The sequence below is a fragment of the Melospiza georgiana genome, chromosome 3, assembly GCF_028018845.1.
Source record: "Melospiza georgiana isolate bMelGeo1 chromosome 3, bMelGeo1.pri, whole genome shotgun sequence".
Classification (NCBI taxonomy): domain Eukaryota; kingdom Metazoa; phylum Chordata; class Aves; order Passeriformes; family Passerellidae; genus Melospiza; species Melospiza georgiana.
Window position 1 is genome coordinate 1471315 of NC_080432.1, and position 14328 is coordinate 1485642.

The window sequence follows — 14328 nt, forward strand, 5'->3', positions numbered from 1 at the left end:
ATATACTTTTCTTTTGGTTACAATGCATTATATACTTTTCTTTTGGTTACATTGCATTACATATTTTTCTTTTGGTTACAATGTATTATATACTTTTCTTTTTGTTACATTGCATTATATACTTTTATTTTTGGTTACAATGCATTTTATCTTTTTATTTTGGTTACAAATGCATTATATACTTTTATTTTGGTTAAAATGCATTATATATTTTTGTTTACATTGCATTATATACTTTTGTTTTGGTTTAAATGCATTATATATTTTTCTTTTGGCTACAAATGCATTATATACTTTTCTTTTGGTTACAATGCATGATATATTTTTGGTTACAATGCATTCTATATTTTTCTTTTGGTTACAATGCATTATACACTTTTCTTTGCTGAGCATCTTAATACAGTAGAATGAATCTACTCCTTAACTATCACCTACAGCCCATCATAACTACTGTAATTACCATACTCATGTTACTGTTCTGTCACTAACAGTCAGTGCATTGCAGTTTAAGCTAGAAGTTGTTTTTCAGTTTTCTTGCAGTGGAAAATTCTGAGACCTTTTTTGCTACTTGTTTGCCTGTGCTAAAAAATGTTTTCGTCTTGGTACAAACATCTCCGTGTTTGGGGTGGGTTTATCCTTTGCTCTAAGCCATACAAACCCCTTCTAACTCACACACCCTTTGCCTCCTTGGTTATCCAGTAGGACTGGCTCAGCAATTCTTTTATTCTTATCAAAACTTTCTTCCATCTCTATTCCTTCATCAGACTCTACATTTAAAAATCTTTCTGCCAAGCACAGGTATCTGTGAGACTTCCTTGTCAAACTTTCATCCTTCCCAGCATGGAATGGACTCTCCGGGGTCTCACAATCCGCATCAGGATTGTGGAATTCCGCTGGAATTGGCTCATTTGGTGTCCTGCTCCCCATTCCAGGCCTTCCCGGGGAGCGGGGACTGCCCGGCCCGCGCGGACTGAAGGGGGACCCGGGAGAGCTGGGCCCGCGCGGCCCCGCGGGAATGCGGGGGCTCAAAGGTACGGACGCGGAATTCCGGGCGGGAATCCGGGATCAGACGGGCTCTGGAGATCCCGGGATGAGGGGCAGAGCCCTGGGAGTGGGACCAGGGGATCCTCTGGCTGGGGAACCACCCGGATCTCCTGGAGGAATGGGAATCCCAACGATTTCTGCTCCAACTGCCAACAATTGGGAATCCCAACAATTCCTGCTCCAACCGCGGAGGGAACGGATGGATTTGGGATGTCCTCTCATTCCATGGGGCTCCGGCAGGGATTTGGGAATGATCTCCTGGTGTTTTCTGGGGTGTTCCTGGCTCGCTGTGGTTTCCCATCTTCCCAGGAAAACTGTGGGAGTAGGAAGTCGGGATTTAGCGGGACACGGCTGTCCCAGGACACCTGGGATGGGAAATTCCCAGCTGCAACCAAAACCGGGATTGAAAACCCCAAAAAACGCTCTTTGTGCCTCAAAATTCCTGCTGGGGAGGCGGGAAGGGAAAACACCCTGGGAATGGCTGGGAATTGCAGGGAACAACACCTGGAGAGGATTGGGATTGGGATTGGGATTGGGATTGGGATTGGGATTGGGATTGGGATTGGGACTGGGATTCAGACTGGGTTTGGGATTGGGACTGGGATTGGGATTGGGATTGGAATTGGAATTGGAATTGGAATTGGAATTGGAATTGGAATTGGAATTGGAATTGGGATTGGGTTGGAAGGGACCTTAAAGATCCTCAAATTCCACGCCCTTCCACATCTCCCACTATCCCCGGTTGCTCCAGGAGGTTGGAAAACTCCTGGACACATCCCTGGAGCACCAGGAATGTCGGGATTTCCTCACTGGTTCATGCCGAGAGCTCCTTAAATGCAGAAAATGATCCCAAAAGTCCCCGGCTGGTTGGGTTGGGATTTGCGGGCCCGATGCCGGATTTGCTCGGCAAAGAATCATGGAATTGCTGAGGCTGGAAAAGCTCTCCGAGTTCAACCATTCCCACCCCAATCCACATCTCCGAGTGCCACATTCCCACGGATTTTGATCCCCCGGGAATGGGGGCTCCACCTCTGGTCTCGATGATCCCTCAGGGCTTTTCCAACCTCAGCAATTCCATGAAAACCCCAAAGCCATTCCCGGGTCCCGTCCCCATCTCAGGGATCCCTGCTGTCCCCACTCCAATGTGTCCCCCACCTCAAAAATCCATCCCCACCTCCCTCCCCTGGGGAGATCGGGAATGTCGGATCCAGGGCTTCATCCGACCCCTTTTCCACTGGAATTCCAGCCCCCCTGGCAGCGCTCGGGCAGTTTATGGGATTCTCTGGAATTTATGGGAAACAGACCCGGGCCTGGGCACGGATCCAAAGCCAAGCTTTGCCTTAAATCCCGGATTTCTGCAGGACCCTTCTCCAAGGACTTGGCAGGAGCCCTCGGTTCCTCGGGAATTGCATCCCAGGAATCCTGGGATGGGGTTTTGGGTGTGCAGGAGCCTCCTCATGGAAAATTCCAGGTTTAAACCTCTCCCAGAGCGGCTCCAACCTGGCAGAGGAAGGGCAGATTCCCAAGTCTTTTTCCTCTTTGGTGTTTTCCCTTTTTCGATGGGTTTTTCCTCAAAATCACCCCAGTGGAGAATTTCTTTCCTCATTTCTAAATGGGAAAAATTATCCTGGGAAGTGAGGACAGGCCCACTCTCCCCACTTTTCCATGGAAAACATCATGCAGGGAATGCACTCAAGAAGGAAGAGTGGGAAAAATCCAAGCTGGGATCGGAATTTTGGGATAAATTCGGGGGGATAAGAGAAGATTCCTTCCGGAACATCCCCAGGGTGGAGATTTTTGGGAATGTTCACGGAGGCACAACCTGCTTCCACCCAGAAAAATGGGATTGGTGGATTCTCCTGGGGCTTTTCCCAAGATTTTGGGATCCGTCCATCCCTGTGGATCTGTGGGAGGAGCTGAGGGTCTCTGTCACTGTGTCTGGGTCTACATTTTGTGCCCAATCCCAAAAAAAAGATGGGAAAAGATGGGAAAACAGCCTGGAATGCTTTGATGGTGGCTGGGGGAAGGCACCGGGCAGGACGGAGCGGGAGAGGCTTTTCCCGAATTCCCGGCTCTGTCCCAGCCCTGAGGCTCCCTCCAGGCTCTCAGGGAGTTGGATCCCATTTTTGGGATCTTCTCCAGCCCCAACACCGGAGTCACCGAGTTATTCCCACCGGAAAATTCCAGGGAAAAGGGGAGAGATGGGGAAAGGGGGAAGGAAGGAGACAGAGAAGCTGTGGCTGCCCCTGGATCCCCGGGAGTGTCCCAGGAAAGGTTGGAGCACCCCGGGAATAACGAGAGGTGTCGGGGCTGGAGTGGGGTGGGATTGAGGGTCCCTTCCCACCCAAACCATTCCAGCATTCCCGGATTGCTGCTGCTGCTCTCGGAGCGGTGACGGACACCGGGAAAAGCTGGGGATTTGGGATTTCGGGATGGGAATCCTCTTCCACATTCCACGATCCCAGGGTGATCCAAATACACTCTTGGACACTGCCAGGGATCCAGGGATTCTCTGGGAATTCCGGACTGCAGGGAGGGTCTCCCTTCCTTTTTCCATCCCTAAATTCCATAAAAATCCCTCAGGATGGATCCTGAGTGTCCTTGATCCCAGAATCCCAGAATGGTTTGGGATGGGATCCCTGGACCTTCAATCCCATCTCAGGGACACTTCTCACCATCCCAGGGTGATCCAAACCCACCCTGGGACACTGCCAGGGATTCTCTGGGAATTCCAGCCCAGCCAGGAATCCCTTCCCAAGATCCCACCATCCCAAGCTCCCCTTTCCCACTGGAAGCCATTCCCTGCCTCCTGCCCCTCCAGCCCTTGCCCAAATCCCAGCTCTCCTGGAGCCCCTTTGGGATGGGGAAGCGGCCCCAAGGATTCCCTGGATCCTTCCCTGATCCAGCTGCACATTCCCAGCTCTCCCAGACTGCCATTGGATCCAGCCCTATCCCAACTCCCCCTTGAGAAGGAATTTTGGCATCCAGGGATTCTCTGGGAATTCAGGACTCCAGGAAGGGTCTCCCTTCCCTTTTCCACCCCCAAATTCCATAAAAATCCCTCGGGATGGATCCTTAGTGCCCTTGATCCCAGAAACCCAGAATTCCTGGGATCACGCCACCCTTTCCCCCACCCCATTTTGGGGACGAATCTCCCAAAACCCGGAATTGCCGCTTCCCAATCCCGATTCCTGGATGTGAGGAGCCGGGGCCGCTCCGTGATCCCGACCCCGTCCCGAGGCGGGAGCCGCATCCCTGGCCCCGTTCCCGGGAATTTCCATCTGGATCCCATCAGCCCCGTCCCACACAGCCCGCGGGAGCGACCCCGCTCTCCCAGGGAACGGGCGGGAATTTCCTGCCCGGCTCGGCCCTGTTGGGATCGTTTCCCATCCCGTGTTTTCCTTTCTCCCGGGTTTTCGGGCGTTGTTTGTTGTTCCTGGAGCATCCCCGAGCCTTTCCTTGGGGTCGGGCCAGGCCTGGCCAAGCCGGGATCTGCAAATCCGGGCTTGGAAAAGCCGGGAATGAGGGAGGAGGAGGCGCCGGGAGAGCCAAGGAATGTCCGAGCTCGTTAGTGAGGTCATTAACGGGACATTAAACAATAATTGGGATATGGAATCATTCCCGGGATATGGAATCATGACTGGGATATGGAATCATTCCCGGGATATCAAACCATGATTGGGATATTGAATCATTCCCAGGATATGGAATCATTCCCGGGATATTAAACCATGATTGGGATATGGAAATATTCCCGGGATATGGAATCATTCCCAGGATATGGAATCATTCCCGGGATATCAAACCATGATTGGGATATTGAATCATTCCCAGGATATGGAATCATTCCCGGGATATTAAACAATAATTGGGATATGGAATCATTCCCGGGATATGGAATCATTCCCAGGATATGGAATCATTCCCGGGATATCAAACCATGACTGGATATGGAATAATTCCCAGGATATGGAATCATGATTGGGATATTAAACCATGATTGGGATACTGAATAATTCCCAGGAAATTAAACCATGATTGGGATATGGAATCATTCCCAGGATATCAAACCATGGCTGGGATATTGAATCATTCCCGGGATGTTAAACCATGATTGGGATATTGGAACATTCCCGGGATATGGAATCATTCCCAGGATATGGAATCATTCCCAGGATATCAAACCATGATTGGGATATGGAATAATTCCTGGGATATTGAATAATTCCCGGGATATTAAACCATGATTGGGATATGGAATCATTCCCCAGATATCAAATCATGATTGGGATATGGAATCATTCCCCGGATATTAAACCATTATTTGGACATGGAATAATTCCCGGGATATTAAACATGATTGGGATATGGAATAATTCCTGGGATATTAAATCATGATTGGGATATGGAATCATTCCCGGGATATTAAACCATGATTGGGATATGGAATCATTCCCGGGATATTAAACCATAATTGGGACATTGAATCATTCCTGGGATATTAAGCCATGACTGGAATATTGAATAATTCCCAGGATATCAAAGGGGCAGGAATGTTTATCCCCCCTGGCATCGCCCTATTCCATGGACACCGTTCCATGATTTCCTGGTGCTCCCTCAGGGATTTGGGAATTCCCAGCCCGACCCCCAAATGAGGCGTTTTTAGCCCCAAACAAGGTTTTCCACCCCCAAATCGGGAATTTCATCCCAAAATCCAGATGGGATTTATGGGATCTGCAGTCAGGAATTCCAGGAGCGTCAGGCCTTTGTCCTCCCTCCGCCAGAGGATTTTTGGGATTTCCCAATTTTGGGAGCAGGGATGGGAAATGGGATATTGGGAGTGAGGGGGTTTTGGGGGGATTTATGGGGTCTGGAGGGGTCAAAGAGGGATGGGAATTTCTGGGAACTTATGGGAATTTATTGGGATTTCTGGGGGTCCAGGGGCACCAAAGAGGGATGCGGATTTCTGGGAATTTCTGGGGATTTCTGGGGATTTCTGGGAATTTCTGGGAATTTCTGGGGATTTCTGGGGATTTCTGGGGGTCCAGGGACATCAAAGAGGGATGCGGGTTTCCCAGAATTTCTGGGAATTTCTGGGAATTTCTGGGAATTTCTGGGGGTCCAGGGACATCAAAGAGGGATGCGGGTTTCCCAGAATTTCTGGGAATTTATTGGGATTTCTAGGGCTCCAGGGGGAATCAAAGAGGGATGGGAATTCCTGGGAATTCCTGGGAATTTCTGGGGATTTCTGGGGATTTCTGGGGGTCCAGGGACATCAAAGAGGGATTGGAGGATTAATGAGGATTTATGGGAATTTATGGGAATTTAGTGGGATTTATGGGGGTTCAGGGGTATCAAATAGGGATGGGGATTCCTGGGAATTTATGGGAATTTCTGGGGATTTCTGGGGATTCCCGGTGGCTGTGGGGGGCTCAGTGCACCCCCAAATTCCGTCTCCTCTCTCCCCAGGCGAGCGCGGCCCCAAGGGCGACAAGGGGGACCGGGGGGACCGAGGAGCGGCCGCTGGCACCGGTGAGTTCCAGGCGCTCCCCACGGAGACCCCGGCGCGGAATTTGGGGGGATTTTTGGGAATTGGGAGCCCGGGGAGGGGAAATTCCTGATGGAAAGAGGAATTCCTGATGTTGGGAAAACCATCCCGGGGTTCTACTGCGATTCCAGGGACGTCCCAGCCTGGGGACATTGCCCATGGAATGCCAGGGACGTCCCTGGGGACACCATCCCTGGAGATGCCACCATGGATGACGTCAGCTTGGATGATGTCATCTTGGATGACATCACCATCCCTTTGAGATGCCACAATCCCGTGGGATGTTGCCATGGATTGTTCCACCATGGATGACATCGCTGCGGATGACATCACTGTGGAAGATGTTCACCATGGATGATGTCACCATGGGTCATGCCACCATGGATGATGTCAACATGGATGATGTCACATGGATTATGTCCCCATGGATGATGTCACCTTGGATGATGTCACATGGATTATGTCCCCATGGATGACGTCACCTTGGATGACGTCACATGGATTATGTCCCCATGGATGATGTCACCATGGGTCATGCCACCATGGATGATGTCACCATGGATGATATCACCTTGGATGATGTCACATGGATTATGTCCCCATGGATGATGTCACCATGGATGCTGTCCCCAGGGCTGACATCCCCATGGCTGCTTTCCCCATGGCTGATGTCCCTACAGCTGATGTCCCCACAGCTCCTGTCCCCAGGGCTGCTGTCCCTGGTGGCTGATGCCCCCCGGCTGCTGTCCCCAAGGCTGACGCCGCCATGGACGACATCGCCATGGGTGCTGTCCCCACCCCCCTGGCTGCTGTCCCCATGTCCCTCCTGGTGTCCCCAGCTCCATCCGAGGGCTTGGTGTGGCTGGTGAATGTCTCCTGTCCCCATGTCCATCCTGGTGTCCCCATGTCCATCCTGCCATCCCCAGCTCCATGTGAGGGTTCGGTGAGCCTGGTGAACCACTCCTGTCCCCATATCCATGTTTGCTGTCCCCATGTCTCTCCTGGTGTCCCCATGTCCATCCTGCTGTCCCTCCTGGTGTCCCCAGCTCCATCCGAGGGCTCGGTGCGGCTGGTGAACGGCTCCTGTCCCCATGTCCATCCTGGTGTCCCCATGTCCATCCTGATGTCCCCCTGTCCGTCCCACAGTTCCCTTGGAGGGCTCGGTGCGCCTGGTGAACGGCTCCTGTCCCCATGTCCATGTTTACTGTCCCCATGTCCCCATGTCCATCCCACAGTTCCGTCCAAGGGCTCGGTGCGCCTGGTGAACGGCTCCAGGGGCCACACTTACTGTCCCCATGTCCATCCTGCTGTCCCTGTGTCCATCCTGGTGTCCCTCTGTCCGTCCCGCAGTTCCCTCGGAGGGCTCGGTGCGCCTGGTGAACGGCTCCTGTCCCCACGTTTACTGTCCCCATGTCCATTCTGGTGTCCCCATGTCCATCCTGGTGTCCCCCTGTCCGTCCCACAGTTCCCTCCGAGGGCTCAGTGCGCCTGGTGAACGGCTCCTGTCCCCATGTCCATGTTTACTGTCCCCATGTCCCCCTGTCCATCCTGCAGTTCCCTCGGAGGGCTCGGTGCGCCTGGTGAACGGCTCCTGTCCCCACATTTACTGTCCCCATGTCCATCCTGGTGTCCCCATGTCCATCCTGGTGTCCCCCTGTCCATCCCGCAGTTCCCTCGGAGGGCTCGGTGCGCCTGGTGAACGGCTCCGGGGCCCACGAGGGGCGCCTGGAGATTTTCCACGAGCGGCGCTGGGGCTCCGTGTGCGACGACGGCTGGGACGGGCGGGACGGGGACGTGGCGTGCCGCATGCTCGGCTACCCCGGCGCCGCCGACGTCTTCCGCATGGCGCGCTTCGGACAAGGTGCCAACAACAGGAACGGGATTCAGGATCGGGAATGGGATTCGGGATGGGGAACGGCTCCTCAGGACCGGGAACAGGATTTGGGATCGAGAACGGGATTCGGGATCGGGAATGGGATTCGGGATTGGGAATGGGATTCGGGATGGGGAACGGCTCCTCAGGATTGGGAACGAGATTCGGGATTGGGAATGGGATTCAGGATGGGGAACAGCTCCTCAGGATTGGGAATGGGATTCAGGATCGGGAATGGGATTCGGGATGGGGAACGGCTCCTCAGGACTGGGAACGGGATTTGGGATCGAGAACGGGATTCGGGATGGGGAATGGGATTCAGGATTGGGAATGGGATTCGGGATTGGGAATGGGATTCAGGATGGGGAACGGCTCCTCAGGATTGGGAACGGGATTCGGGATTGGGAATGGGATTCAGGATCAAGAACAGCTCCTGTGGGATTTGAGAACGGATCCTCAGCATTGCGAATGGCTGCTTGGGATTGGGAACAGGATTCAGGATGGGGAACGGGATTCAGGAAGAGGATTTGGGATTGGGAATGGCTCCTCGGGATTGGGAACGAGATTCAGGATTGGGAACGGGATTTGGGATGGGGAATGGCTCCTCGGGACTGGGAATGGGATCAGGAACGGGATCAGTAACAGGATTTGGGATTGGGAACAGGATTTGGGACTGGGAACTGCTCCTTGGGATTTGGGAATGGCTCCTCTGGATCCCAGGGAATGGCTCCTCAGGAGTGGGGATGGCTCCTGAGGGATTGGGAACAGCTCCTGTTGGATTGGGAACAGCTCCTGTGGGATTGGGAACTGCTCCTGTGGGATTCGGGAACTGCTCCTGTGGGATTGGGAACTGCTCCTGTAGGATTGGGAATGGCTCCTGTGGGATTGGGAACTGCTCCTGTAGGATTGGGAATGGCTCCTGTGGGATTGGGAACTGCTCCTGTGGGATTGGGAACAGCTCCTGTGGGATTGGGAACAGCTCCTGAGGGATTGGGAACTGCTCCTGTAGGATTGGGAACTGCTCCTGTGGGATTGGGAACGGCTCCTGTGGGATTGGGAACAGGATTTGGGATTGGGAACAGCTCCTGTAGGATTGGGAACGGCTCCTGTGGGATTGGGAACTGCTCCTGTGGGATTGGGAATGGCTCCTGTGGGATTGGGAACAGGATTTGGGATTGGGAACTGCTCCTGTGGGATTGGGAACAGCTCCTGTGGGATTGGGAACGGCTCCTGTGGGATTGGGAACAGGATTTGGGATTGGGAACTGCTCCTGTGGGATTCGGGAACGGCTCCTGTGGGATTGGGAACAGGATTTGGGATTGGGAACTGCTCCTGTGGGATTCGGGAATGGGTCATCGGGATCCCGGGGAACGGCTCCTTGGGTTTCAGGAATGGCTCCTGTGGGACCCCGGTAATTCTGTCCTGGGGACATCCCTGTAATTCCGTCCGTGTCCGTGTGTCCGTCCGCAGGCACGGGGAAGATCTGGATGGACGACGTGTCCTGCACGGGCACCGAGGAGTCCCTGGAGCTCTGCAGCTTCTCGGGGTGGGGCCGCACCAACTGCGGCCACGCCGAGGACGCCGGAGTGCGCTGCCGGACAGACTGACAGCGACCAACCGGACAGACTGACAGCGACCGGACAGACTGACAGCAACCGGACAGACTGACACCGACCAACCGGACAGACTGACAGTGACCAGACAGACCGACACCGACCAACCGGACAGACTGACAGCGACCGGACAGACTGACACCAGCAGGACAGACTGACAGTGACCGGACAGACTGACATCAGCAGGACAGACTGACACCGACCGAACAGACTGACACCAGCCAGACAGACTGACAGCGACCGAACAGACTGACAGCGACCAGACAGACTGACAGCGACCGAACAGACTGACACCGACCGGACAGACTGACACTGAACAGACAGACTGACACAAGCTGGACAGACTGACACCAACTGCACAGACTGACACCGACCGGACAGACTGACACCAAATCCACCCCATCCCATAGGGACTGACCCCAAAACCCACCCCAAAAGGGAATGACCCCAAATCCATCCCAAAGGGCCAGGGAATGACCCCAAACTCGCCCCAAAAGGAGAAACCCCAAACCTATCCTGAAGGGAAAATCCCAAACCTGCCCCAAGGGACTGACCCCAAATCCATCCCATAACGGAATGACCCCAAACCTGCCCCAAAAGGGACTGACCCCAAATCTATCCCATAAGGGACTGACCCAAAGGAGAAATCCCAAATCCATCCCAAAAGCGACTGACCCCAAAGACATCCCAAAGTGACTGACACGAAATCCATCCCATAAAGGGAATGACCCCAAATCTATCCCATAAGGGACTGACCCCAAACGCACTCCAAAGGAGAAATCCCAAATCCATGCCCAAAGGGACTGATCCCAAACCCACCCAAAGGAGAAATCCCAAATCCATCCCCAAAGGGACTGACCCCAAACCCATCCCATAACGGACTGACCCCATAATCCATCCCAAAAGGGACTGACCCCAAACCCGCCACAAGGGACTGTTCTATAACCCACCCCAAAAAGGGACTGACCCCAAATCCATCCCAAAAGGGCCAGGAACTGACCCCAAATCCATCCCCTAATGGACTGACCCCAAACCTGCCCCAAAGGACTGACCCCAAACCTGCCCCAAAAGGGAAATCCCAAACCCGCCCCAAAAGGGGCTGACCCCAAACCCACCCCAGAGGAGCTGACCCCAAGGGACTGACCCTAAATCCATCCCAAAGGGAAACTCCAAACCTGCCCCAAAGGCAAATCCCAAATCCATCCCGGAGGGGAAATCCCAAACACATCCCAAAAAGAGAAAATCCCAAATCCATACCAAAGAGACTGGGCAGAAATCCCAAACACATCCCAAAAAGAGAAAATCCCAAATCCATACCAAAGAGACTGGGGAGAAATCCCAAACCCATCCCAAAGGGGAAAACCCCAAATCCATCCCGAAGGGGCCTGGGGTGATCCCAAAAAGGACGACCCCAAATCCATCCCAAATCCGCATCCCAGGAATGGGATCGTTCCCAGAGAAATAAAGGATTTGGTTTTCTCCCGGTGGGGTTATGGGATTTATGGGGTTTGTTTTTGGTTTATGGGGTTATTTTTTGTGTTTATGGGGTTTTATGGGGTTTATGGGGTTTTTATAGGGTTTATGGGGTTTTATGGGGGCTTATGGGGATTTGTGGGGTTTTTTGGGGATTTTTATGTGGTTTTATGGGGTTTCGATATTAATGAGGTTTATGGGGCTTTTATGGGAGTTTGGGGGATTTATGGGGACGCAAGGATGGGGGTTTAGGGGGTCTATGGGGTTTTATGGGGTTTATGGGGTTTTTATAGGGCTTTATGTGGTTTATCAGGATTTAGGGGGTCTTATGGGGGTTCAGGGGATTTATGGGGTTTGGGGGATTTTGGGGGTTTTATGGGGGTTTAGGACATTTCTGGGGGTTTTGGGGGATGTATGGAGGTTTAGGGGGATTTATGGGGTTTATGGGGTTCTGGAGGATTTTATGGGGTTTATGGCGTTTAGAGGTAATTTTGGGGGTTTTATGGGGGTTTAGGGCATTTATGGGATTTTTATTGGGGTTTTGTGGGCATTTATGGGGTTTCCTGGGGGTTGAGAGGGATTTATGGGGTTTTATGGGGTTTTATTGGCTTTTACGGGTTTTATGGAATTTACAGGGGTTTGAGAGTTTTTATGGAATTTATGGGGTTTTGGGGGATTTTATGGGGTTTACGGGGTTTAGGGTGTTTTATGGGGTTCGGGGGTTAATGGGGGTTTATGGTGTTTATGGGGTTTAATGGGGCATTATGGGATTAATGGGGTTTATGGGGTTATGTGGTTTATGGGGTTTATGGAGGTTTGTGGGGCTTTATGGCTTTTTTTTTTGTTTGTGGGGTTTATGGGGTATTTTAGGGGTTTTACAGGGGTTTGGGGTATTTATGGGGTTTTATTGGGGTTTATGGGTATTTATTGGCTTTTATGGAGTTCATGGGGTTTTAGGGCATTTATGGGGGTTTATGGGGTTTTATTAGGGTTTATGGGGGTTTTATGGGGTTTTATGGGGTTTTTATGGCCGTTTATGGCATTTATGGGACTTTTTTGGTTTGCTAGGTTTATGGGGTATTTTTGCGGTTTTATGGATTTTATGGAAATTTATGGGGTTTCATGGGGGTTCAGGGGGATTTTTTAGGTTTTATGCGGTTTATGGGGTTTTAGGGGTATTTATGGGGTTTCATGGGGGTTGAGAGGGATTTATGGGGATTTATGGGGATTTATTGGCATTTATGGGATTAATGGAGTTTATGGGGTTTAGGGTGTTTTATGGGGTTTAAGGGGTTAATGCGGGTTTATGGTGTTTATGGGGTTTAATGGGGCATTATGGGATTAATGGTGTTTATGGGGTATTTTAGGGGTTTTATAGGGGTTTGGGGTATTTATGGGGTTTTATAGGGATTTATGGGTATTTATGGGGGTTTATTAGGGTTTATGGTGGTTTTATGGGGTTTTATGGACATTTAAGGGGTTTTTATGGCCGTTTATGGCATTTATGAGACTTTTTTGGTTTGCCAGGTTTATGGGGTATTTTTGGGGTTTTATGGATTTTATGAAAATTTATGGGGTTTTTTGGGGGTTTAGGGGGATTTTTTGAGTTTTATGTGGTTTATGGGGTTTTAGGGGCATTTATGGGGTTTCATGGGGGTTGAGAGGGATTTATGGGGGTTTATGGGGATTTATTGGCATTTATGGGATTAATGGAGTTTATGTGGTTTTGGGGGATTTTATGGGGTTTAAGGGGTTAATGGGGGTTTATGGTGTTTATGGGGTTTAATGGGGCATTACGGGATTAATGGTGTTTATGGGATATTTTAGGGGTTTTATAGGGGTTTGGGGTATTTATGGGGTTTTATAGGGGTTTATGGGTATTTATGGGCTTTTATGGAGTTTGTGGGGGTTTATGGGGTTTTATCAGGGTTTATGGGGGTTTTATGGGGTTTTATGGACATTTACGGGGTTTTTATCGCATTTATGGGGTTTTATGGGGGTTTAAGGGGATTTTTGGGGTTTTTGGGGTTTAGAGGTATATTTGGGGTTTTTATGGGGTTTTCGGGCATTTATGTGTTTCCACCGACCCCCACACCGCCCCCCCAAATTCCTGGGCATCCCTTCTCCCCTCTTTGACCCTTCCCAGCCCCGCGGAGCCCCCGGAGCGCACCAAATCCCCCGCGCTGCGTTTGGGGCCGCCCCAAAACCCCTCGGGACCGCCCCAAGCCACGCCCACCCCGCGCTGGCCACGCCCCCACACTGCGCGCGCCGCTTACGTCACCCCGCCAGCGCTCGGCCACGCCCCCGGCTCTGATCACGCCCCGCGCGGATCTGGCCACGCCCACATCCCCGCCCCCTCGCGCCATATTTGGTGTTTGGCCACGCCCCCAGGAAGGGGCGGGGCCGGCGCGCGCGCGGGGTTCGAACGCGGCGCCCGAAAACGGCCGGAAAAGGCGGGAAAAGGATCCAGGGATTCCCCGGGAATTTCCTTGGGATCGGCACCGGGAAAAGGATCCAGGGATTCCCCGGGAATTTCCTTGGGATCGGCACCGGGAAAAGGATCCAGGAATTCCCCGGGAATTTCCTTGGGATCGGCACCGGGAAAAGGATCCGGGAAGTCCCGGGGATCGGCACCGAGAGCGGGAAAAGGACCCCGGAATTCCCGGGGCTCGGCGGCCGCAGCCAGCGAACCCCGGAGCGAGGTGGGACCGGCGGCTCTTCCTGGGAGCCCCCGGAGCTGGGATCGCCCCCCAAAATCCTGGGATTCCCCCCCAATT

General features: G+C 52.3%; 1 protein-coding gene across 1 annotated transcript in view; it reads left to right on the plus strand.

Moving 5' to 3' along the window:
- Positions 1–10072, plus strand: part of SCARA5 (scavenger receptor class A member 5) — a 30236-nt gene extending 20164 nt beyond the window's left edge. Inside the window, exons 5-8 of the mRNA XM_058021816.1 lie at positions 933–1031; positions 6514–6576; positions 8262–8453; positions 9936–10072. Coding sequence (XP_057877799.1) covers positions 933–1031; positions 6514–6576; positions 8262–8453; positions 9936–10072 — 491 coding nt within the window. The remainder of the gene's footprint in view (positions 1–932; positions 1032–6513; positions 6577–8261; positions 8454–9935) is intronic.
- The last annotated feature ends 4256 nt before the right edge of the window (positions 10073–14328 follow it).